Source organism: Corylus avellana, chromosome ca1 (genome assembly GCF_901000735.1).
Source record: "Corylus avellana chromosome ca1, CavTom2PMs-1.0".
In the NCBI taxonomy this organism is placed as follows: domain Eukaryota; kingdom Viridiplantae; phylum Streptophyta; class Magnoliopsida; order Fagales; family Betulaceae; genus Corylus; species Corylus avellana.
Genome location: NC_081541.1, coordinates 49,768,786 through 49,794,687, shown reverse-complemented (window position 1 = coordinate 49,794,687; position 25,902 = coordinate 49,768,786). Strand labels below are relative to the sequence as shown.

Here is a 25,902-nt window from a genome sequence, read left to right as displayed (position 1 = left end):
AGGGTTTTTAATGTAGAGGGAAGGCCATCCTTTGGAAGGAACATAAGTGAAGAACACCCATTGATCGACAACTCTTGAAGACTGCCATTGGAGTCTATCATTTCCTTCGGTAGGGACTCAATTCCTCCAATATTGACCATCTGCATTCCAGCTGGCAATTCATCAAACAAAACCTCTTTACAATCTCCCACCCAAAAATCACGTATAGCAGGCGTCCTTGAGAGTGAAGCCACCAATTGTGGACATTTATAAATTTTAAGCGTGGCTAAAGAAGGAAGATGGGTGGGCAACCCTCCGGTTAGCTTAGGGCACTCTGTAATACTAAGATTTTCAAGTTGAGGAAAACTTACACCCTCATTTTCGTCACCAATAGAAATCCATTTTTCCCACTTATTCATATCTCTGAAGCTAAGAACTTTAAGGGCACCAAATGGCTTAAATGAAGAAGAACCGCTGCCACAAAACTCACGACCCACTCTAACAACTTCATCAAACCCAACAATATAGAGATACTGCAGAGAGGGTAGCTGCCCAAGGGGTGGCAAACTATTGCAATAGTTACAGTTTTGTAGATGAAGAGATGCTAGTTTAGAGAATGAAGGAAGTCCTATCCAATCTGAAAGACTTTTACCACCATAGTATTTGATAGTGAGGCTTTTCAAATTTGTATGGGGTCGGAGCCCATCAAGTACAATTCTCGGACTTTCTGGAACATGAGTTTCAACATTCCATTCTAATACCAACTCTTCTAGGTGCTTTTTGTCCTTCAAGCTTGCATTTAGAGCATCATTGGGGGATTCAATATTTTGGAGCTCCAAAATGGCAAGTGGTCCCCGAAGATTTACAAGTTTCCCCAACTCTCCAATAAATGACCCAGTACCTTTGCTAATGATAAATTTAGTCAATGTCAGTAGGCGTTTTAATCTACCCAAATGAATCGGCATCTCTTTAATGCTAGTTTTGGTAATATCAAGATGGCTTAAGCTAATGAGTTTCCACATATCTCTAGGCAATGCAGTAAGCTTTTTACAATGTGATAGTCTCAATGTTTGCAAATTGCACAACTGACATATAGAATCAAGCAGTCTTTGAACTTCAGTGAAAGAGAGATCCAAGTAACGTAGGTATTTAAGTTTACCAATTGAATTTGGCAATTCAGTAATGTTCTTATATCGGGACAGAGAAAGCAGTCGTAAGCATCTTAGAGTTGGAAGTAAATCATCTACTACCGTTTTACTTAAGAAGTAGTGAAACCAATCAGAATCTGACATATCTAAATGTAGGAAAGTGTGCAACCTCTTAGCCTTGTGAAGGGTCTCAAACTTCTTCAAGCCATGAAAATTATGTTTGGAAAAATAAGACAAGTGGCGAGTTTTGTTTACAATCTCGTCAGGACACTCACCCTCCAACCTTAAAATAAATTCTCCAGATACAGATTTTGCCAAATCGTTCACAAGATCATGCATTACAAAACATGACTTGTCCTCACTTGATTTTTGGAATAATGATCTTGATTCTAGAGTGAGGAGATACTCATTCCCAACTTCTTCCATTGTTTTGTGTTTAGGTTGCGGTAGGAAACCTTCTGCCATCCATAACAAGATTAATTGATCTTTTTTGAAAGAAAAATCCTTTGGGAATATTGAACAATAAGCAAAGCAACGCTTTAGATGTGAAGAGAGATATTTGTAACTTAATCTTAGAGCTGGTAGAATGCCCATCTCATCAATTGGCAAATCCCATAATTCACTCTTCAATATCTTATCCCATTCATCAACATTCGGTTTAGTTCTTAATAGAGCACCAATTGCCTTGACTGCTAACGGAAGGCCTCCACACTTTTCCATGATTTTTCTACCTACTACTTTTAACTCTCCATGTGCATCAGAGTTACCATCATAGAATGCATGTTTTGCAAATAGTGACCAACAATCTTCTTCTTGTAACTCCTTTAAAGGATGCGTTGAGCTAGCACGCATAACTAATGCAACCTCATTATCGCGAGTTGTTACGATGACCCTACTTCCTTGTGCCCAAGATATGAAAGGTTTGCTGAAGTTCTCCCAAATAGCATAATCCTTATTCCACACATCATCTAAAACAAGTAGAAACTTCTTCCTCTCCAATTTCTCCTTGAGTATAACTTGGAGTTGATCTAGATCCTTATTATCATAAGTTGATGAAGTTAGTCTCTCCAAAATTGTTTTGGTTACCTTGGACACATCAAACTCTTCAGAAACACAAACCCGTAAGTGTAGGTTAAAGTGCTCCTTCACCTTTGAGTCATTGTATACAAGTTGAGCAAGGGTGGTCTTGCCCATCCCCCCCATCCCTATTATGGCAATCACACTCATTTTGTTGCCACGTGCATCATTTGAGAGTAACATTTTAGTGATTGCCTCCTTGTCATTATTCCTACCATAAATATCAGATTCTTCAACCAAAGAAGTTGTGAGCAATCTGTCAGATGATTTCCCTCCAACACCTTCTCTCAGACCCATGACATTCTTTTGCTGTGCTAGAGTTTCTAGTCTTTCAAGTACCTCTTTTATCTTTGGCTCTATCTCTTTGACAAAAGAATTACGAAAAGCAGAGATGGATAACTTCCGTACCTTACTTGCAGTGGTTTGAAATTGAGCATCCAACTCGCTTTGCAAGGCTTCAGTAGCAATCTCATCCAAGACGTCCTCTGCATCATAGATTGCATCTTTCAGCTCATCAAGCCACTCTTTCACAAGAGGCTTCGTAACTTGCAACTCTTCTGCGTCTTCGAGCACTGCATTGAGGGTCAGAAAAGTTGTCTTCAACTTCTTTATGAGTGTATCGGAGAGTTTTTGTCGTCGAAAGAAGTCAACAAACTCCCCAGATGCCATTCTTTCGAAAAACACTTGGAGAAAGGGAGAGAGAAGAATGGTTGCAATCTCAGCCATGTTTTCTTGTTTGGAAATCAAAGGAAATGAAGGAAGGGGAACGCAAGTAGCAGAGCAAAAGCAGAGAGCAAGCTGAGTTTTGATTTAACAACGAAGAAGTGGACTTAAAAAACTTGACTTCTGTAGAATGTGCCATCTACCATTCCATGCAAGACAGTCCACATGTTTGTTTTTGTTTTTTCATTTTTTTTTTTTTTTTTTCCGTTGGGAAATTAAAAGGATAATGGTTTTGAGTAAAGCTTTTCTCTCCAGACAAATGGTTAGGCTTTCTCTCCTCTTAATTAAATCTCGCATCCTTAATGTGAAAGAGATTTAATCTCAAATCTTTGACATATATATATAGTGCCAATAAATTTTATCAGTTAGACTAATTTATACACATTTTAATGAAAACTCAGCAATCAAATTATTGTTGTTTTTATTAAAGACTTAATTGCACTTTTACGAAAGGTTAAACAATATTTTTAGAAATTGTGTTTTTATTAACTGCATTTTCTTAACCCTATTGAAATGAAAATTTTCAACATTTTGATACCCAAGAAGTGTGGACAATCCAAACATGAAAGAAAGAAAGAAATAAACTTCGCCGGAACATTTCATTTGAAAAGAGAGACCCGCTGATCTGCATTTTTACTATTCTATTTAAATATTCCTTTTTTATTATTAGAGTTCAAGTGTCACTCAATAGCAATTTGAGGAGAGATCATAAAATAATTTTTTTATTGAAGGAGAGACGATAGAACAAATTTTAAATTAATATATGTTATGAATTGTTGAGCTACAATGCTCAGCAAATTTGCAACAATGGCAAACCATTGTTGACCAACTACAGTGCTCACTTTTAATTTTTTTAGTTTTTTATGTTATATATTTATATATTTTTTATTAAGAGTGATATATGTCATCATTTTATTAGTGCTGACAAGGCACCTTAACAGAATCCGTCAAATATTTTGATGGAATTTGACTGTATGATTTCAAGATACTCAAGCGACCCTCAATTCATTTTTAATACCAATGGTGTTAATTGTGGATTGAGGGGTCAGGATCCACAAAACGTATAGTACCGAGTTATCTTATGCATATTTTTTTTTATAATAAAGTTTTAGATAATTCATGCATCTAATCTAAAAATCTTATTATAAAGTACGCATAAAATAAACAACAGCAAGATGCGACAAGTAATTGCTTTTTACCAAAATTTCACTGAAAGCGGCCACCGGTGGACTCCACACGCAACATGATCATGTCATTCAATCAAACTGAATAAAAGAAAAAGTAACCAACATTTGAGAGGTGACTTGTAGTTTTGATATAAAGCAGCACTCATCCAGCACCGAAAGAAAAAGAAAACAAACCAAACTTGAAAGAAAGAGAAAAATATCTTGAAGTGCTCAACCCGCTCCAATAAAATTGTAGTGCAAGTAAGTAGATGTGAAAGTCGTTGTTATGAATGGATAAACTACGTACGTACATTATCTTGTTCAATTTGTTGTAATTAATAATATTTGGTCCCTCAAACCACCAATTTGTTGCGAGTTATACCCTTTGGTAGCTTCTAGGCTTCTAGCATTAAAGTGAAGGAAAAATAAATAGCATTCAGGTGAATTTTTTTTTTTTTTTTCTTGAAATATTGCTCAAACTATCTCTAAATTTTTTTGAAATGGTATTTGACCCCTCAAATTACCACTTCAATTCATGTTACACTCTTTGGGCTAATTGGTTAACTTATTGGAATACCATTTGTCATTTAGTGACAACAAGGGGGAGAGAGAGTTTCGGGAGTGCAAATAGGAGGAGTAGATGGAACAGTACTATAGATGATTTTGATATTGATAATACTTGTTGCATCTATGATGATATTTTGTGTTCTAGCTAATAGATTTTGTGATTTATTAATGATTATTATATTCTATTTAAATATGTAATATTAATGTTACATTAAAGATTTAAACGTATATTTTGTAAGTGTTTTAGGAAACAAGATTTATTTATTCAGATGTTACTAGTAAATTTTGTAACAGAATTGCTAAAGGGGTAATTTGTTAGGTTTTTGAATTGGCTAATTTAGTGACAAAATAATTTTGGATGCAAGTTGTTTTAGGGACAATTTGATCAATGCATAGCTGTGAAAGAATTATTAATGACTTCTAATTCAAACTAAAAGAGCACACCGTTTGGTTTTTCCATTATGTGGGTGATTTTGGATTTTCACCCATCGGGCAATCTCTTTAGAGATAGCTTTGGATTCCGTTTGGTGGATTGTATAAGGCCGGCCAGTTGTGGTGGAATCCACATCATCAAAGAAAAAGAAGAAAGAATAACCATCATAAAGCCTACCACCAAAAGAAGGAAAAAGAAGACAAAAAATAAAGGCAAACCAAACATGAAAGAAAGAAACTTCATGGATAATATTGCATTTGAAAAATAGAATATTTTGTTATTATTTTGTTTAAAGCATACGCAGACTTGTTGTTAAGTGTTTACAAAGTTTTGAATTGATTATAATAACCCAAAATATTTCATGTTTTCAATTAAAAAAAAATAAAAATAAAATAAAATAAAAAAGAAGAGCACCCCGCCTCCAAGAATAAAAAAAAATTTGAACATATCAGCGTTTTATAAACTTCGGCATCTCTAATTATATTGCCTTTTGAGTAGGTGCATGGAGCAACGTATAGTTCTCTTGGAATCATATACCAAAGTTTGTTATAAAAAAACTGGTAGCACTTTATAAAACGTCGTTCAAATATATACCATCGTTCTAATTCAAATTTAAATATATACTGGTAAAAGAAAGAAACTTCATGGATATTGCCTTTAAAAAATAGAAAAGTTTGTCATTATTTTGTTGAAAGCATACACAGACTGACAGACTTGTTAAAGCGTTGGCTGTGCTTTGATTTGATTGTCTGAGGGTATAAACAGAAAGCAAGAGAAGATAAAAAGAAAAATAGAGAGAAAGAGAAAATTTGAATTTTTTTTGTTTTTTTCATTCAAACAATTAAATATATTACAAATAAAATTCTTACGTTTTAATTGTCTCACATTGATATATAAACAAAAACTAAGAGAAGATAAAAAGAAAATTAAATAAATAAAGAGAAAATTTGGGCATCTTTTGTTTTCTTCATTAAAACAATTAAATGCATTACAAATAAAACCCCTACATTTTAAATGCCCAAAACTTATTCACTCTTTAAAATGCCACGTGTCACAATTCTACGCACTCTTTAAGAGGACTGGTTCACTCACAAAAAAACATGAATTCAGGACACGTGTCGCAATTTTAAACACTCTCTAAGTCAAGACTCGACTTTTATATATATATATATATACTCAACATATTGTTAGTTTCCTTAATAGCCTATCAGAATCTTGGGACAATGAAACAATATTTCAATGAAACACCCTGTTTTGGTTTATGTAAACAAACAGCTACAAGCGGTATATGTGAAATAGTAATTAGGAGAGATGGCTTTGGATTCCTTTGGTGAATTGAATGTGGGCAATTGGGGGGACTCCATGCCCCATCATGTCATTCATTGAATCAATGGAATAAAAGATAAAAGGAAACTGATTTAACACTTTCTTCATTTCACACCCATCTCACTAAATAAATCAAAGAAATCAAAGAAAAAGGAAAGCAGGAAACTTTTTCTGTCTTTAGTATCATCACAAATATTAAAGCAGCACACGCCATAATAAGGACGAAGGGCCCTATCACCCAAAGAAAAAGATAAAGCAAACCACACATGCATGGAAGAAAGCCAGAAAAAGGAAATTTCCTGGGCATTGCCTTTGAAAATGAGACATGGCAATCTACAACCGACATATCCTCTATCAATAATTGTGTAAATGAATAGATGGATCAATCATTATGTAATGCTCTGAGAAGATAAAAGAGTAACTCACATTGAGTAAGCAATTTATAAAGATAGTTTATATAACTAACGTTTTTTCCTCTAATGTTACACAATATAGATCTTTGTTCAATAATTTTCTTTTTGTTGGGCGATTTGACTTAAAATGCCATGTAATAAGAACACATATTCGTGGGAGATATAGAGCTGGAACAAGGAAAGTACTTTAATTATAGTATGAGTTTTATTTGTCAAAATAAATAAATACATATTCTTCAAGAGATGATGTCTTAGTGGTTTAGGAGTCGTTGCTTGAGTCCTCCTTTGAGTTGTTTTGCATCAGAAGTCCATCATGTGTTAGGGCTTATAAGTTGTGAGTCTATTTAAACCAAATCCTTGAATATATATATATTTTTTTAATTTACCGATTCTTGTAAAAGGGCTGTAAATAGTTAAAAACAAAGTTAAAATAGCGGTGCTCATTTATTGGCATGTATAAAACGCCCCAAAAAATTTGAAATTTATCGGTGTTTTGTTTAATTTATTGGCATGTATACCAAAGTTTGTTATAAAACGCGGGAAAACGCTTTATAAAACGTCATCTAAATACTATCGTTTTACCTAAATTTATTGGCGTTTTCTAAGACCTTTAGTTTAACGACACTAATTGACGTAATTTAGCAGCAACGACTACGCTGAGGGCTGGATTATGCAACTTATGCCACCGATAAAATAAAAAATGCACCCATAAAATCTGAAGTATTATTATATTCTTTTATGCTTCATTGTGATATGAAAAATTATATTTTTGCAAAGAGAAATGCTATATATACTTCTTAATTTATTTATTTTAAAATTGGTTCTCAAATTAAATGATGTGCTACCATCATATGAAATTTATTATTTTAGAAAATATGTCACATACTCATGAAATGGTAACACATCATTTAAAAACCCACTTAAAAAAAAAAAAAGAAAAAAAAAAGAAAGGATTAAAGTGTATCACTTCTCTTTCGCAACATATATCTCCCACAATTATTTGGTTATTACTGTTAATCTTCCCCTTGAGGCTTGAACAAGATAATTATTTCACCTCCAGTTGCACAATTATTGATGGAGGATATGTCGGTTGAGCACTTGTAGACTGTCCATGAAATTTCTCTTTCTTTCATGTTTGTTTGCTCTCTTTTTCTTTCAGTGGTAGGGCCGTTAACGATTAAGGTCAAGTTTATTGGAAAATGATTCCCTCTATTTCCTCAATTTTCATTTAGTACATTTTAAAGGGTATTGCACTAAATAGAGGGAATTGAGAGATTTTGAAATGGAGATAATCATTTTCCAAATTTATTAGTGGTGACATTACTATCGCTATTAATACTCGACATTACCTTCTATCGCTCCTTGCCTCCAACAGCTAATCATTGCTGCTTGCCTACAACTAAATTGTATTAATGGCAGATTGCAGAGCCAACTCTGATAGTTGGTTTAGTGGCACAACTCACCTCTCAATTTTTTTCTCTCAAATGATATGAATTAAAGATGGACAAATATTGGTTGCTTTTTCATTTATTCAGTTTGATTTAATTAATGACATGGTGTGGTGCGGAGTCCACCACAGTTGGCCACATTCAATACACAATTAATTTTTGGATTTGTATGGCAAAAGCCAAAAATGACTCCATATTATTCCTCAAAAAATTCAACTTACGTTCCAACATTTTTACTTTTTATATCACATAAATCATTTTTTACTATTATTTAAATAAAAAAAATCATTATAAAACAATTTTTTACTATTACTTTTTCATATCAAACATTCTTTTTTTTTTTTTTACATCAGTCAATTTATGATACAGTAAAAATGCTATATATTCAAAGATCATCTAATTACTTGAAGGACAAAGTTTTTCTCCAAATTAGATTTTAAAGAACTTCTTCTGACTCAATCTATAAAAATGACATGCGTATTTTTTTAAATAGCCTAATTGTAGAATTATGGCCTTCCCTTTGGCAGGGGTAGTACCAGTATATCACGTGATGCACCATTGCAGAATTATGGCCTTCCCATTGGATTCCGTCGGTGGATTGAATATGGCCAATTGTGGTGGACTCCACTCCATCTCACTAATAAATCAAAGAAGAAGGAAAGCAGAAAACATTTCTTTAAGGAATGGGTCCTTAAGTCAGGAATCCACACTTGTTTTGAATGTGGACATGAAAGCCAAACATGGAAGAAAGAAAGAAACTTGATGGATCAATAATTGTGCAAGTGGACATGAAAGCCGTACGTTGTGAATGAATGAACTACCTTTTATTGTTATTATTATTATTATTATTATTATTTGCATTCTGATCATCTCTTATAAAATTTGATATTATTTTCATTGGATTATAAGAACCCAAAATATTTCATGTTGTCACTTAAACACAACCAAAAAAAAAAAAAAAAAAGACAGACAGAGCTCTACCTTTTCTTCATTTCTAAGATAAAGAGACAAATATTATGTCAAGCCTATGATTTTTAGCACAACAATAGTATATTAACAAGTCACACTTTTTACATATTTCCAATATAAGACTATATCCTTTTAGACACTCGCACATTATACTTAACATATTATTAGTTTCCTTAATAGACAATGAAACAATATTTTAATGAAACTCTCTGTTTTTGTTTATGTAAACAAAAAGAGACGGAAGGAGAAAAAAAAAAAAAAAACAGAGAAGCGGCATGTATGTGAAATTGTAATTAGGAGAGATGGCTTTGGATTCCATTGGTAGATTGAATGTGGCTCCACGCCCCATCATGTCATTCATTGAATTGAAGGAATAAAAGATGAGGAAACTGATTTAAACTTTCTTCATTTCACAAGGAAAAAATTTTGAAAGGTGACTTCCACTCAGCCATAATTCAGTCTTTGAGAGTGGTGCTTTCTACCATTTTATGGCCCTCTCTGCCAACCCTGTGTGACCGAGCATTGGCTCCTAATATTTTATAAATATTTTCTATTAAACTTCAAATTATCAACATGGTCTTATTAGTGTAGTTTTGATATAAAGTGGTACTCTAAATTTGATAAATTAAATTTTTCTCCTTAAATTTAGCTTTTGATATAAAGTAGCCCATGCCATAATAAGGACCTTAATGGCCTTATCACCAAAAGAAAAAGAGAACGCAAACGCAACATGAAAAAAAAAAGAGAAGGAAATTTCATGGGCATTGCCTTTGAAAATGAGAGACGGCAATCTAGAAGTGCACAACCGATGTATCCTCAATCAATAATTTTGTAAGTAGACATCAAAGTTAAGTCCTTATGAATGGATGGATTATGGATGTATGAATTAAATTATCTAACACCTAGATCTCTCTGATCACATATTGAAAAGATGAAGAGTAACTCACATAAAATAGGTAGTTTATAAAAATAAGGGTAAAAGTCCATATACTCCCCTTAAGCTACCACTTAATTGACAATATCTCCCCCAAACTTTTAATTGTGATAATGTCTCTCCAATCTATCAAAACATTGTCAATGTCCCTCCAAGGCTAGCAAAAAGATAAAAATGCATTTACATATTTCTCAATCAAGCAAAAATACCCCATATATATATAAACGAAAAATTGTGATTAAAAAAATTATTATTTTTTATTTTGTTAAAAAAATATTTTTAAACGATTTTTTTTTTTTTTTAATTTTGTTTTAACAAACGATTTTTTTTAAATGGAAATTCTTATTTTAAAAAATAAAAATAAAAACGAAAATTTTCAAGTTTTTTATATAAAAAAAATTGAATTTTTTTAAAATTTTTTTTCTTATAAAAATGATTTCTTTTTATTTTTAATTTTTTAATTTTTAATTTTTAATTTTTAATTTTATTTATTTTTCTGTTTTAGGTTTTTTCTAGAAGTTTTAGTTATTATTATTATTTTTAATTTTAATTTTACTAAGGGTAGTACAATTGTTTGGTAATTTAGGGGAAACATTGTCACAATTGAAAGTTTGGGAAAAACATTGTCAATTGAGTGGTAGTTTGACGGGATTCGACTTAGGTGCAGGTAAATCTCCTATACGGCTGGGATTAGACAGGTAAAAAAAAATGACAAAGACTGGGATTTCATGGAACCCATTCCCTCACGCTTCTTTATTGCCTCGAATATGAGTCACTTCCCATAACCAATTTTCCTTTCCAACAATCAAAATTTTGAAAAGATAATTTTAGGAGTAAGTATCATGAATAACTTTCTATCACTTGATTTCCTAAAAGTATTTGTTGAATGTACAAGATAGATCAAGTATGTTGGGTGGATAAGCAGGCATTGCATTAAAAGAGGAAAAGAAGTATATATACATATATACATCAATCACTACAACCCCGTTTGCTTATAGGGTATAGACAATCTCAAATCATATAAAATTTTGTTATTAATTTGTTTAAAGCAGGCAAAGACTTGTTAAGGTGTGGAGATAGAAGGCCTATGGGTTGTGAACTTCCTTTCCTCGGAAATCCCGCATATGGGGTCAAATCAATATGGTTTTCTAAGAAATATGTGAATATCAATCTCATTGATCTTGAAAAACGCTATTTAGGTATATGTCACACAATATGCGGAATTAACATATAGCAATCTATAAACAATCAATCACCAAAATAATCAAAACAGTAAATCAATCAGATACAATGATTTTGGTGATGAAGAGGAAACATTTTAAAAAATGTTCTAAAAGTAAAACTTCTCTGGGGCAGCCAAACTCAGGAAATCATTATCAAAAAGATTATCCAGATATTACAGACACTAAGAACACTTACAACTCTATGCAAGTCCTTGACTCTGTAAGATTGACAAGCCTTTAACTTGTCTCCTCACTCACAATCTTCTTCAACGTGATTTTTCTTTATCGGACCCTTCCGATAGACTTCTCAATGAAGCATACAATGAAACTAACATAATCCTCTAAGAGGAACAAATTGACTCACAATAGATGTTCTCTCTAAGCACAGCCTCTCATAAATTCTAGGTTGGAATTTCGTACCTCTCTCTAACAATAGAGATGTATATATATATATATATATATATATATATATATATATATGAGTCCCTAAAACCCTAGACACGTCACACACTTTACACGTTAAAAAACATAATCTGATACGTGGCGTCTGGACGAGGAAGTGCCCGGCCGGACAGAAACCCTAAAAACATTCTCGGCAACGTACGAGTCCAAACAGCATGCAAACAAGAAAGAGACGGGAACTTTCTGGAATTCACGTCCAGACGGCCTTGCAATGGAGATGTGTCTTGGTGCTTTGAAACATTTGTTTTGATCACCGAATTAGCCATCACTCCAATAAGAATTAGCTTATTCATATTGGAGTGATGGACCTACTCGGGGCATTTCCACGTGATATACTCCAAAAAAAAAAAAAAAAAAAAAAAAAAAAAATGAAAAATAATACCCCAGAGGGAATTACTTTTACACCAAAGAAGGAAGTAGGAAACAGCCTACTGGACGGATGGTCCGCGTAAAAGAAATTAGTGGTTAAAACGCCAGTAAATGGTTAAAAATGAAGTTAAAATAGTGGTGTTCATTCATCCGCTTGTATAAAACACCAAAACAATTTGAAATTTATCGGTGTTTTGTAGACCCCAAAAAATTCTGAATATGTAAGTGTTTTATAAACTTGAACATCTTTTAAATATATCATATTATTAGGGCATGGAGCTAATCATGTTGTCTGGGAATAATATACCAAAGTTTGTTATAAAACACCAGTAAAGCCATTGTTTTATCCAAATTTCAAATCTTTAATTTAATGACACTAATTGATGTAATTTAGCTATATTAATTACTATATATGTGATATCTTTTTTATGCGAGGCTTGAATCTTTCTACACCTAAACATGTATATTCAACGGCACAAATCACCTTCTAATATTGCTGGCCTCCAACAACTAATCATCGCTACTTGTATGCAGGGACTGTGGAAGGGGGGGATTGGCAGGGGCCCTCCCCCACAAATGACAAAAAAAAAAAAAAAAAATTAAGGAAAAAACAAATTTTTATAGTTAATTGTTTTTTTTTTTTTCTTTTTTTTTTTGCTAATGGGCCCCTGCCCATTAAATTTTTTTCAGCTATGGCCCCTGCCCATTAAATTTTTTTCAGCTATGGCCCCTGCCCATTCTCAAGGCTGGGTCCGTCCCTGCTTGTATGAATGGTAGATTGCGTAGCTAGGTCTGATAGTTGGTTGAGTAGTACAAGTCACCTCTCAAATGATATGGTCCACAAATGTGGCATGGAGTCCCACCACATTCAATCCACAATTAATTTCTTCTACCGGCCCATTAGCCGTGTAGGTCCAGCAGTACGTACTCCAGTAGACTGTTTCCTGTATGATCATGAATAAACCAAGCAAAATATAACTTGCAATCTGTTTTTTGTATTTGAATTGATAATTTGATATTGTATTTGAATTTTTTTAATCTTTTTTTACTTTTTTATATTAAATATATTTATATTTTTCATTAAGAGTAACACATGTCGTCATTTAATTGGTGTTGACGAAGTACCTTAACAAAATCCGTCAAATGTTTTGACGAAATTTGACTGCAAGAACTATTTTTTTTTTTTTTTGGCGTACTTTAAAGATCTCTGAAATCATTTTAATATCAGAAAGAGCTAATTGTAAATAAGGTAAAGCACAATGACCAATTTTGCATTTTTTTCCTAAATATAATAACACATATAACCAATCCCTAACTAAAAAAATAATTCCCTATACTTGAAAATGGAAAAGATATGTTTGCATAAAGTTGAAGGACTCAAAATTTGTTAGACTAATTAAATCAACTCTCATTTCCATTTGACCAGTTTCCTTTAAGCATTTGATGCTCACAACAAATCTGAATTTTCAGCGATTAATTGGCCGGATTGTTAGCAATTCAGATACTTATATTACATGCTAGCCAGAGACCTACACGAGCAAGTACGACTCATAAGAATCCCTTCATACTTGCTATTTGTATTGCTAACAATTTGAATAAGTAAGTACACTAGATCTCAATCCACACATTACACTCTCTTTGTCAAAAACACTCAACATTGAAATGTATCACTTTGTGGGCATATACCCCTCACGCAAAGCTCATTGCTACCATGAAATCATCGCAATGTCAGAATTATATGAGCAAAAATGTCATGGGTTTTTCTTGAATTTATGTATATTTTTGGTGATTTGTAATGGATATGCGATTGAAATGGATATTTAGTAAGATAGTGGATGGATAATACTGATACAATATATTGACGTGATAAGAGCGATTCGAGATGCTCAATTTCCATAGTCCTTCTTTCCCGTTAGTGCCCATTGATATAAAGATTAGGATCCCTTACAATTTTTTTTAAAAAAATTGTAGATTCTCAAATTACAGAATTTACGTTGTTTCTTTAGTTCGAAATGCTTGAAAAATGCCACATATTAAAGGCATGTTATCAAAGCAATTAGAACGAATTTTCTCTTGAAAATTAGATAGCAATTAGTAATAGAGGGTATTAATTGCATATTTTTGAAACATTATGGGAGTACATTGCAAATTTTTAAACATTAGGATTCAAATTAAAAAACACCTCAAACTCTAGGGGTAAAGTGAATTTTCTCCTAATTACTTGAAGTCCACTTGCACAATTATTGATTGAGGATATATATGTCGGTCGAGCACTAGTAAATTTCGTTCCTCATTTTCTAAGGCAATGCCCATGAAATTTCTCTCTTTCTTTCATGTTTGGTTTGCTTTTTGTTTGTTTGCTTTCTCAATCTTTTTCTTTCTTTGGTAGGCCATTAGCGGCATTATTTTGATGTGGATGCGTGCTGCTTTATATCCAAGCTTGCAATCAATATGTTTCTTGTATTTGAATTAATAGTTTGAGATTGATTGTATTTGAATGGTTGAAGTTTCAAATTTTTTTATTTTTTTTATTTTTTATTTTTTATATTAAATATATTTATAATTTTTATTAAGAGTGACATGTGGCAACATTGTATTGATGCTAATGAGACACATTAATAGAATTTGTCAAATCTTTTGACCGAATTTGACTGTATGAACTAAATTATTGTTTTTACATATTTTAAGTCTTCAAGAACCTCTGAGTTCATTTTAATACCACAAAAAGTTAATTGTAAATCTGGTAAACCACAATGACTGACCGTTCATTTTTTCCTAAATATAATATAAATATAACCAACCCCTAGTTAAAAAAAGTATTCACTATACTTGAAAATGGAAAAGATATATTTGCATAAAGTTGAATTACTCAAAATTTGTTAGACTACTTAATTCAACTCTCATTTTCATTTGTATGGTTCTCCCAAAGTGTTTTATGCTCACCACAGTTTAACTACACATCACCAATCTGAATTCTCAGCAACTACCTGGCCAAATCCCTGGCAATTCAGGCCGCTAATAGCACAATCCAGCCCAAGACCTACTTGAGCAAGTAAGTCCCATAAAAATCCCCTCATACTTGCTGCTCATATCGCTAACAATCTAAGAAGATAAGTACACTAGATCTCAATCCACACATCACACTCTTATCGTCAAAAACACGCAACATTTAAATGTATTACCTTGTGTGCATATCCCTCACGCAAAGCTCATTGCTACCATGAAATCATGGCAATGTCAGAATTAAATGAGCAAATGTAATGGGTTTTTCTTGGATTTATGTATATTTTTTGTGATTTGTAATGGATATTCAATTGAAAGGGATGTTTAGTAAGATAGTAGATGTATAATAGTACTGATGCACTATATTGAAATGACAAGAGCAATTTGAGATGCTCAATCTCCATAGCCCCTCTTTCCCCGTTGATCCTCATTGATATAGGCTCAAGTAACGCAGCAATTACAACTAAAACGTAAGCTTTTATCTTCTCAAACCTTTAATTTAACGACGCTAATTGATGTAATTTAGTTATATTAATCATTCACACTCGTGGAATATTTTCTATGCAAGGCTCGAATCTTTCTACACCGACGCTTGTATATTCAACCGTTGAAATGACCTTCTAGCATTCCTTGCCTCCAACAACTAATCATCGCTGCTTGCTACCACTAAATTGTATGAACGATAGATTGCATAGCTAGGTTTGATAGTTGGTTGAGTTACCTCTCAAATGATAGGAATAGTTGGTTTGATAGTTGGTTGAGTTTTGCTTTATCAAGGAAGAAGCGGATTGAAAAAACTTGACTTCTCTGTAGAATGTGCCATCTACCATTCCATGCAATACGGTCCACTTGTTTGTTTTTGTTTTTTCATATATATATATATTTTTTCCGTTGGGAAATTAAAAAGGATAATGGTTTTGAGTAAAGCTTTTCTCTCCTGACAAATGGTTAGGCTTTCTCTCCTCTTAATTAAATCTCGCATCCTTAATGTGAAAGAGATTTAATCTCAAATCTTTGACATATATGTATATAGTGCCAATAAATTTTATCAGTTAGACTAGCTAATTTATAAACATTTTAATGAAAACTCAGCAATCAAATTATTGTTGTTTTTATTAAAGACTTAATTGCACTTTTACGAAAGGTTAAACAATATTTTTAGAAATTGTGTTTTTATTAACTGCATTTTCTGAACCCTATTGAAATGAAAATTTTCTGACATTTTAATACCCAACAAGTGTGGACAATCCAAATCTGAAAGAAAGAAAGAAATAAACTTCATGGACATTTCCTTTGAAAAAGAGAGACAGCGATCTAGAAGTAAAGAATTATCAACATGTCCTCAATCAATAATTGTGCAAGTAGACTTCAGGACTTGCATTATCTTGTTCAAGTGGAAGAATAGTATCAAACAGAGACCACAATTAATTAGGACCACAACTGGAAGAATATTATCTTGTTCTTGCAATAATGTCATGTAATAATAGGACCACATGATTGTGGGAAAGCTAATCCGCTAAGAGCATTCACATTTGACTCAACAAATATTTAGTTAAATTTTAGCTAAAATATCACATTTTTCTAATTTAGCTACCCACTTTTTCAAAGCACTTATATCCAGCTCAGCATTTTAGCTATACACTTTTACTATTCCATTTAAATATTCTTTTTTTATTATTAAAGTTCAAGTGTCACTCAATAGCAATTTGAGGAGAGATCATAAAATAAATTTTTTATTGAATGAGAGATGATAGAACAAATTTTAAATTAATATATGTTATGAATTGTTGAGCTACAAATGCTCAGCAAATTTGCAACAATGGCAAACCATTGTTGACCAGCTACAATGCTCACTTTTAATTTTTTTAGTTTTTTATGTTATATATTTATATATTTTTTATTAAGAGTGACACATGTCATCATTTTATTAGTGCTGACAAGGCACCTTAACGGAATCTGTCAAATGTTTTGATGGAATTTGACTGTATGGACTAATTTTTTTTTTTTTTTGGCATACTTCAAGGACCTCTGAGTTCATTTTAATACCACAAAAAGCTAATTATAAATTAGGTAAACCATAAAGATTGATTTTGCATTTTTTTTCCTAACTATAATGTACATATACCAATCCCTAGTTAAAAAAAGAATTCACTATACTTGAAAATGGAAAAGATATATTTGCATAAAGTTGAATGACTCAAAATTTGTTAGACTAATTAAATTATCTCTCATTTTCATTTGTATGGTTGTCCCAAAGTGTTTGATGCTCACCACGGTTGAATTACACATCATGAATCTGCTTTCCCAATAATTAACTGACCAAATTGCTAGTAATTCGGACAATTAATAATACATATCAACCTAAGACCTACTCAAGTAAGTAAGTCCCATAAAAATCCCCTCATACTTGCTGATCATATCGCTAACAATCTGAAAAGACTACACTAGATCTCAATCCACACATCACACAACATTGGAAAGTATCACCTTGTGTGCATATCCCTCATGCAAAGCTCATTTCTAACATGAAATCATGTCAATCTCAGAATTATATGAGCAAAATTTAATGGGTATTTCTTGGTGATTTGTAATGGATATGCAATTGAAAGGGATATTTATTAAGATAGTGGATAGATAATACCAATGCAATATATTTTAAAATGATAAGAACAATTCGAGATGTTGAAAAAATCTCTAGAGAATTCAAGCCAATACAATATTATGATTTCTTGCCCTCTTTTCCGTTGGTGCCCATTGATATAGGCTCAATTCTGTTAGAATATTCTAACTGAATGGCAGCTCTTCAACCCATACACCTATCCAACTTCTACAGTTGTCCAACCTGAAACGCAAACTTGTAAAGCAATACAAAACGCAAGGTAATACAAGATAAAATACAATGAGGATAACTTCTATAAGGAGTTGGTGTAAACCAACTCCTTTGTGCCTACCAATCATAATTGGACACCTCAGCATTTTAGAAAAAACCTAAGTTTAAGAAGAAAAAAAAAAACACTACCACACTAGATTCTACCAAAAAATGAGAAAAAAAACAATAATTAAAAAATTAATTAATTTTTTTTTAAACAAAAACAAAAATTAAAGGGCAGCCCACTTGGGGTGGCCGGCAGCCACCCGGCCACGAGCCATCCCCAACCCATCTGGGGTGGCCGGCAAGCCACCCCTAGGCTTGGGGTGGCTCGTCGGCCACCCCAGACAGGCCATGGGGTGGCTCGCCGGCCACTCCAAGTAGGGAATGGGGTGACAGCCAGCCACCCGTTTAATTTTTGCTTTTCTTTCTTTTCTTTCTTTTTTTTAAAAAATAAATTGATTTTCTAATTATTTTGTTTTCTCATTTTTGGTATAATCTAGTGTGGTAGTGTTTTTTTCTTAAACTTAAGTTTTTTCTGATACGCTGAAGTGTCCAATTATGATTGGCAGCACAAAGGAGCTAGTTTACATCTGCTCCTTATAGAAGTTATTCACGAGTGCAATTGTTAGAACGACGAAGGGAGGGTGTTGATGCTTGTGTTAAAGGCTTACATTTCTGACCTAACAGTAGCTGAAGCTTTTACAGCTTGAAAAGTTGCGAAATTTAACAAAGCCTTGAGGTTTCAAAATATTATTCTAGAAGGAGATACTTTGAAAATAATGCAGTACGAAGAAAATGACTGCATTGGAGTTGGTATGGGCAATTATTGATGATACAAAGATTGTGTTAAATAGTCTCCAGCCATGGTTTGTGGGGCACATCAAAAAGGAAGCCAATTGTGTTGCTCACCGTCTAACGAATGAAACAAGTTTGGATGAAAGATTATCTTGTATTTATCACAGATATAGTAATTTATTGAGCCTGTAAACACGAAACTAGAGCATTGAAAAAATTTCAACCCTTATAGATGTTATAGCTAAATACAAACTGAGATCGCTAAAACATCCTCCATGTTATTTTTTCCTACATAAAAAATCATAAAATTAATATTATAGCCACCCAACTAAATTACATGCATCCTAATGCCCAAAAATGTTAGTGGCAGAATTCAATGGTTCTCATGTTGCTTACTAGGAAGGAAAAAGAAGAAGAAAGGAATGGCAGCAGGACTGCTGCTTAACTGTGTTAATTTGGAAAAAAGTAGAGACATTAGTAACGTGCATCATGATTGTGCAATAACTCAACCACAGCAGCAACCACTCCTTTTCCCTCCACAGAAATGTCCAACCCCGGTTCCTCAATCTTCCTATTTAGAAGCCTATCAAGTTCCCCACGCAATTTCTGCAAAAACCCAAAGCTAAATATATAAAGGGAGAAGGAAAAAGAAAAGGAAGAGGAGTCATAAAATCAATAAGAAATCTTGAGGACATTACCCGTATTAGCTCTAAAACGCTCTTTGATGCAGAGAAATGAAGGTAACCACCAAGCATCTCAATGCCCTCCCCGGATTTGCTAGGGATGAGATTACCACCAAATAGAAGTAGAGCGTAGTCTGATATATTTGTAGAGTCTCGGACGTAGATGCCAGTTGTTTTCACCTTTTCACTGTAAACCATGTACGGCAGAGGGAAGAGATGAACCCCTGCATTGACAGAAGCAGGATGGATGTCAACTTTCCCAACTTCTTTAGTGTAAAATTGTGTTCGCTTTCCTCTTCTTTTGCACTGCACAACATTTGGGTAGAGTCCAGCACAAAGGATTGCACAGACCATCTCCAAATCATGGCTGTATTGGCTGTAAGCCTGCACAAACATATAACAACAATTTTCATATGGTTATTGAGAAGGAAATAGAATGGCAAAGTTCGTCAGCCACAAAGTCGGTTGATGAGGAATTCTTGGGTTGAAATGTTAAATACTGAAGAAATAAATAACAAAAAAAGTGGAGAGGGGAGGAGTAATGCTTCACTTTAAAAAGCAAAAATTGAAAGTCATAAAATCTTACATTAGCACCCCTTGATTTGTCTACAAAGCCAATGTCTGATAATAGATCTAGAAATTGCATTCTCATATCGTCCATCAACTGCAAGGTTACTGGGGACAAAAAGCTATCCCAACAGAATGCTCTTTCCCTTCCATTTCGTTTTGCATCCTTCCATCCTTCAAAGGCTTTGAGAAGTGCTATGTGGTCACTGCATCAAAAATGTGTGCAACATTTTGGAATTAGCGACAGAATCAAGGACTTATTTGGAAAACTCCAGATGCAAAGGTGCAGCAGAATGGCTCAGCTTAATGACCAACCTGCAAGAATCACCAGCAAAGGATCTTTTTGCTGCATCAGCTTCCTCTTTCCTATTTATTGGTAGGACAAAAGGGTCACGATGTGCAAGGGCTGTGGCAATTGTTAAGGCAGGATTGAGGCATTGAAAGATAGACCCCATAAGAAGCATCTTCCCAATATTTGGGTCCAATGGTAGAGTGCAAAGATGGCGACCTTTACACAAAATTATTCAGATTACAATCACGTATCATCCTAAAGGTAATAAGTCGATAGAGACAACTTGTATTCATTGTTGCGTACCAAGGGGAGTAAGCTCCTCCATATCATCTAAAGCTCCAATTGTTTTAAGAAGCTCAATTGCATTTTGAACGGCAAGAGCATCTGGGGGTTGAAGTGCTTTGGCCAAAAATGATCCAACAGTTCCAAGCTGCAAACTTTTGATATTCAGGCATAGCTCTTGCAAAGGTGTTCTGAGAATCTCAGGTAACTGATACTGAAGCATTGCATCGTGGATCATTTTTGGATATAGTCTATAACAAATTCCAGGTTGCACACGGCCAGCACGACCTCGTCTCTGAAATTGTTTAACCATAATCAACAGAAAAGAGGGGGAAGATAAAAAGGAAAAGAAGGGACATCCAATTAAGCAACATATCAATTTAGCTAAATAAGCTGGAGAAACATGTTTCAAAAAGAACCTCTCGTTTGCTATTACGCCTTTATGGCACTAACTGTATACCTGATGTGCGGAAGCCTTAGAAATCCACGATGGTAATAGACAAGCCAGTTTGTTCAGGGCATCATAACTAGTTTCCTTTGCCTTTCCACTGTCAATGACATACACAACATCATCTATAGTAATACTACTCTCTGCAATATTTGTTGCCAGCACAATTTTCCTACAATAATAGATAAAGCATATTAGAATTTAGCAAACAAAAAGGCAAGAATTTTAGAGATTTTTGTGACGTGAAATTGTAAGGGACTTAGCAGTGTTCTAAATGACATTCTACAGTTAAATACAGGGAAAAACTGAGTACTATGGTCAACAAACTCTAACACTAATGGTACCACAGAGGCTCATCACTCTCACCTTTAACGATCATACCAGGCTGCAAATAAACAGGAAATTATTGATATGTATGCTCATTAGTGTAAACAAGGATACTAATAAACGTTCATCAATTTAGAATAGGTGCCACCATGCAAAAAATTTAAGGCCAGAAGTAAATAATGAAGCATGTATGGTATAGAAACTATTGATGGGAAGAATAATGATTATAGAACTCACATAATGCACATCCACTAAACTCAAAATCTGGAGTTTTGACAGTAACAAATGCCTGTTCTTCAGGATCAAGTCCAGCATCCCTTCCAGCTGCCACAACATTAACATAATGCTCTACACATTTTTCTTTTTGGAAGACGTTCCGGCGATATTTACAGTACAGAGTACCACGGGAAATTGTCGGTAGAGCCGTAGAGGAACACACTCTGCAATTGGCCTAAATAATAAACATCATAATTGCAACTCAAGCAAACTGATGCAAACAATACGAAGACATACAAGTGATACTCGTACTCAACAGAAAAGGTATTGAATGGTAATTCAAAGTTTAAGAAAAAGATTGTGGCTTTGAAGTTAATAAGGGTTTGATTATGTGTGAGCAACCAAAAGAAAAAAAAAAAAAAAAAACAAACAAACAGAGCAAACCGAGAAGTGTTCACTAAAAATCAACTACAGGACATCTTAGTAAATCAAACAAATATGCAGAATAAATAACTGGGTATATAAGGCCAATTGTTGACTTACTTGTCTCGGACTTTATATTCTAAAAAAAAGTTCAAATCTAAAAAAAAAATAGGACAATTTACAGTGCAACTACAAGTCTGCATGCTCTGTTTGTTTACATGATTTGATCCCAAGAATACGACACTGTACTGGTTATTGACAATAAAAAAAATGACCCTATAAACAAGGGATTGATCAACATTAGCCACCAAATACTTGATTCAGAAGTTAGTTCGGAAGCTACCATTCTCTGTGAACCACCAAATACTTGAAAGCACAATGAATTCTCTTTTGGCAATAGAACTGCAAGATATAATTTGGCATGAAAAAAACCTCACTATTTAAAATTAATAAGGCAACAAATAAACACCATCTAGCAAAAGAGTTTAAAAAAAAAAAAAAAAAATTGTTGATACACAAAAAACAAGCAAATATGGCCCCCAGTCATATCACAAGATACTAGTCAATCAACAAAACATGTGGTGTAATCACTTGAAGGCCCTTAAGACGACATACACTCATCAGATATTGCTACAATTTGGTCTTTCATTCATAGGAACATTTTCTCTTTGGATTCACACATAAAAAGGTTCAGGCCAGAAGAAAATAATGAAGCATCAAATGTCTAGAAACTTTAAGGAACTCAAATTTTTATTTTTTTACAGGTAATGGAAAGTCACTTGTATACTAACATAGCAATTAACAATCTGTCACATGAAAAATGGCAACGTACTCTGAAAGCAACTATCTAGTTTCATACGATGAAGAGGCAAATTCCAATTAAGAACTCACCATCCTGTTGTTGGCCTCCTTAAAACATTTAGAAGTGCATGAGTCTGGAAACTTTTGATCTCCACAAACTACAAAATTTTACAAAAAAGAATGAATTTTGTTGCAATCCGAGCAACAAAACCACTTCTGTTAATGTTTGTAGTTCAAATAAATAGAAAAGTAATTCGGGTGGCAATAGAACTGCAAAATATAACGAGAAAATTCTCACCCTAAGGTCTACCAAATGGTGATCCTTCAGACAGCCCATATATTCCTTTGCACATTGAGGGAACAATACATATAATTAGGATAAAAGTAGGAATAAAATTCTTGATACATAGCAGCAAGCCACAGTTTTATCACAAGAAACTAGTCAATCACAAAACATATAACAAGGAGTAATCACTGGATGGGTCTAAGTTTCAATTACATAAAGAAAGAAACTAAAGTGGAAAGCTAAGACAACCTATTTCTTGTCAAATTTCAAAATTCCTTTCCAGACTTTGGGTGGACCTGGTCCACGGAGGTCTTGCCAATTGATTTTGGACACCAATTGCAGGACCGTACCTCCGTGGGGCCAACACCAGAGAATTTGACCCCAACCACCCAAATGATTTGAAACACTTATATATGATGCCCAAATTGCGTGAGTTTCAAACTCTGAGTGGCTCACATGCTAACTAAATGCAAATAAAATCAATGTCAAGAAAAAACAAATTTACCTCACAGTTGCAGCAAGTACAAAAGATGAGACCAACAATTTTTGCCCACAGCATATCACTACTCAGAAAAGAAAATCCAACATATCAATACTCAGTTGCATCAAATTCCCATTGTTAGTTTCAGCCTATTTAGGAAGATGTCCTCCTGTAATTCATTAAACAGCCAAAACGTCACATTTTCTTTATTTTTATTTTTTATTTAAAAAAGAAAAAGGAAAAAAAGAACTTATGCTAATGAACTTTATAAGATAACAAACATGAAGCAAAACAAACCTCTGCACTTCATAATGATGCAGTAGATTTCTTTAAAGAGGAACAACCATTGAATTTCAGACACTCTTATAACCGTCCACCAAAGCATTTACACGTTACAGAAAATGTTCTCCTACTCAACGCTGGTAAATGTTTATTTGCCACCAAAACACAATATCCAACTACTTTCAATCACACCTTGCAGCCTGGTTTCTCTAGGGGCCTACAGTACAAGGGACAAAATCAATATGCATACATATATATACTATTGATAATGAAAAGAACAACCATTAAAAAAATTACCCGCACCTCTTGGTCAATAGAAAATGTTACCATCTAAAACCGGCTTCAGTTTCTCATTTCAACATTTTGATAATTGAAGGTATCAGAAACAGCATGTGCATCCAATTTGTTCAATGCCGGCTAGATATCAGGAAAACTGCCATTTTTTAACCATAAATCAAGTCAGTCACCTTAACAGTGATCACACAGTAGCCACAAGAAAATATTTTTCTATCATTGATTACCTTTTCCCTTATAGAAGCTTTGAGGAGAAAAGGTACTGAATGGTAATTCAAAGCACTTCCAACAAAAGAAAAAGAAACCAAAATTCCCCTGAACTTTTACAAGGTGCACAGGTTCCCACTAAACTTTTAGTACCTATTAATGAGAAAATAGCTAAACGTCTGAATCAACAAAGAAATTAACAACACATGCATAGTAGATTGAAATGGAAAACCTACACAAACGTGCATCAGATCATATGAATAGTTTATGCAAATAAAGATAACTTTCAGTTTATCATGGTGCTAATGCAGATTCTAATTAAACATACCATGCAAGTGCTAAGCTGGTTTCCAATCAACTCGAGATGCTTTTTGACACAAATAAAAGCATGCATTAAAAAATAGCAAATGAGGCTTCATCCGTTTCCTAGTACCCATTCATGGATCTTTTAGAGTAAATTCAACTTAATTTTTTGAGTTATTAGATATCACATGGAATATATGGCTTTCTTTTCAACTATAAAATTTTGAAGTGAACAACCAATAGTTATGGATAAATATTGTTACCATTTGTAGTTCAAATAAACAAAAAAGTATTTCTAGTGGCAATAGAATTGCAAAATATGACAGGAAAAATTTGACAATCACTCACATGGAGGCAACAACATTTGAAAGCAACTGTCTAGTTTCAATTTTGTTTTTTACTATGAAAATGGGAAAAAGTCTAGTTTCATAAGAAGAGGTCAATTTCCAATTAAGAACCCTCCATCTTATTGAACGTTAGCCTCCTTACAGGATTCAGAAGTGATTACGGAAGCTTTTGTTCTCCGCGAAACAGAACCACTTCCCTTTTGGCAATTTCTGGTGGATGAGTCTTGTTAACATTTGCAGATCCAATAAACAGAAAAGTAATTCTAGTGGCCACAGAACTGCAAAAAATAACAGAAAAAGTCCTCACCCCTTAGTCTTACATATTGTGATCCTTCAAACAGTCAACATCATATTCCTTTTCACACCGAGGGAACCAAAAATTCACATAAAAAAAAAATAATAATAAATATAAACAACACAGAAGCCAAAAAGTTAATAATGACTACTTTGAAATCAAATCTAATAATGCGTACCCATCATTAGCATCAGCTGTTTAAGCAAAGCTAGCTCGAGAATCTTTTCAACACTCCACACATGATTTACATAGCAGCATCAAATACCCATTGTCAGTTTCAGGAAGATGTCCTGTAATTCATTAAACAGCCAAAGCATCACATTTTCTTTAAAAAAAGAAGTTAACGCAAATGAACTTTATAGCATAACAAATATGATGCAAAAGATACCTTTGCAATTCAGACTGACGGTAGCTTTCTTTGAAGAAGAACAACCATGGAATTTCATATAGACTCTTCTAGC

General features: G+C 33.6%; 2 protein-coding genes and 1 pseudogene across 6 annotated transcripts in view; 1 reads left to right on the top strand and 2 right to left on the bottom strand.

Moving 5' to 3' along the window:
• The window catches only part of LOC132174270 (putative disease resistance RPP13-like protein 1), a 4,486-nt gene extending 1,473 nt beyond the window's left edge, over positions 1-3,013 (bottom strand). The window contains exon 1 of the mRNA XM_059585957.1: positions 58-3,013. Within this exon, the coding sequence (XP_059441940.1) occupies positions 58-2,930 (2,873 nt within the window). The 5' untranslated portion in view covers positions 2,931-3,013. The remainder of the gene's footprint in view (positions 1-57) is intronic.
• LOC132182610 (DExH-box ATP-dependent RNA helicase DExH1-like) overlaps positions 1-25,902 on the top strand; it is a 94,742-nt pseudogene that overhangs the window by 35,802 nt on the left and 33,038 nt on the right.
• LOC132182582 (DExH-box ATP-dependent RNA helicase DExH1-like) lies at positions 19,123-25,902 on the bottom strand. Of its 5 annotated transcripts, XM_059595879.1 has the most exons (16): positions 25,830-25,902; positions 25,620-25,731; positions 25,289-25,424; positions 24,517-24,649; positions 24,299-24,428; positions 24,011-24,212; positions 23,738-23,882; positions 23,245-23,289; positions 23,037-23,104; positions 21,744-21,957; positions 21,192-21,351; positions 20,753-21,026; positions 20,473-20,665; positions 20,177-20,363; positions 19,606-19,974; positions 19,123-19,513 (listed from the first exon to the last, which is right to left on the bottom strand). In XM_059595879.1, the coding sequence occupies exons 10-16, from the start codon at positions 21,752-21,754 to the stop codon at positions 19,382-19,384; spliced, it is 1,326 nt and encodes a 441-aa protein (XP_059451862.1). In that variant the 5' UTR covers positions 21,755-21,957; positions 23,037-23,104; positions 23,245-23,289; positions 23,738-23,882; positions 24,011-24,212; positions 24,299-24,428; positions 24,517-24,649; positions 25,289-25,424; positions 25,620-25,731; positions 25,830-25,902; the 3' UTR covers positions 19,123-19,381. The 5 variants fall into 5 exon arrangements, with proteins under 5 accessions (XP_059451862.1, XP_059451853.1, XP_059451869.1 ...); XM_059595870.1 differs by having other exon boundaries at positions 25,620-25,882; XM_059595886.1 differs by having other exon boundaries at positions 21,744-21,946; positions 25,620-25,882.

Coding starts and splice junctions, on each gene's coding strand:
- LOC132182582 (XM_059595879.1), bottom strand. Junction 21,027..21,191: donor CTAAGGCTTCCGCACATCAG/GTATACAGTTAG, acceptor AAACAATTTCAG/AGACGAGGTCGTGCTGGCCG. Junction 20,666..20,752: donor GGAGGAGCTTACTCCCCTTG/GTACGCAACAAT, acceptor TTTTGTGTAAAG/GTCGCCATCTTTGCACTCTA.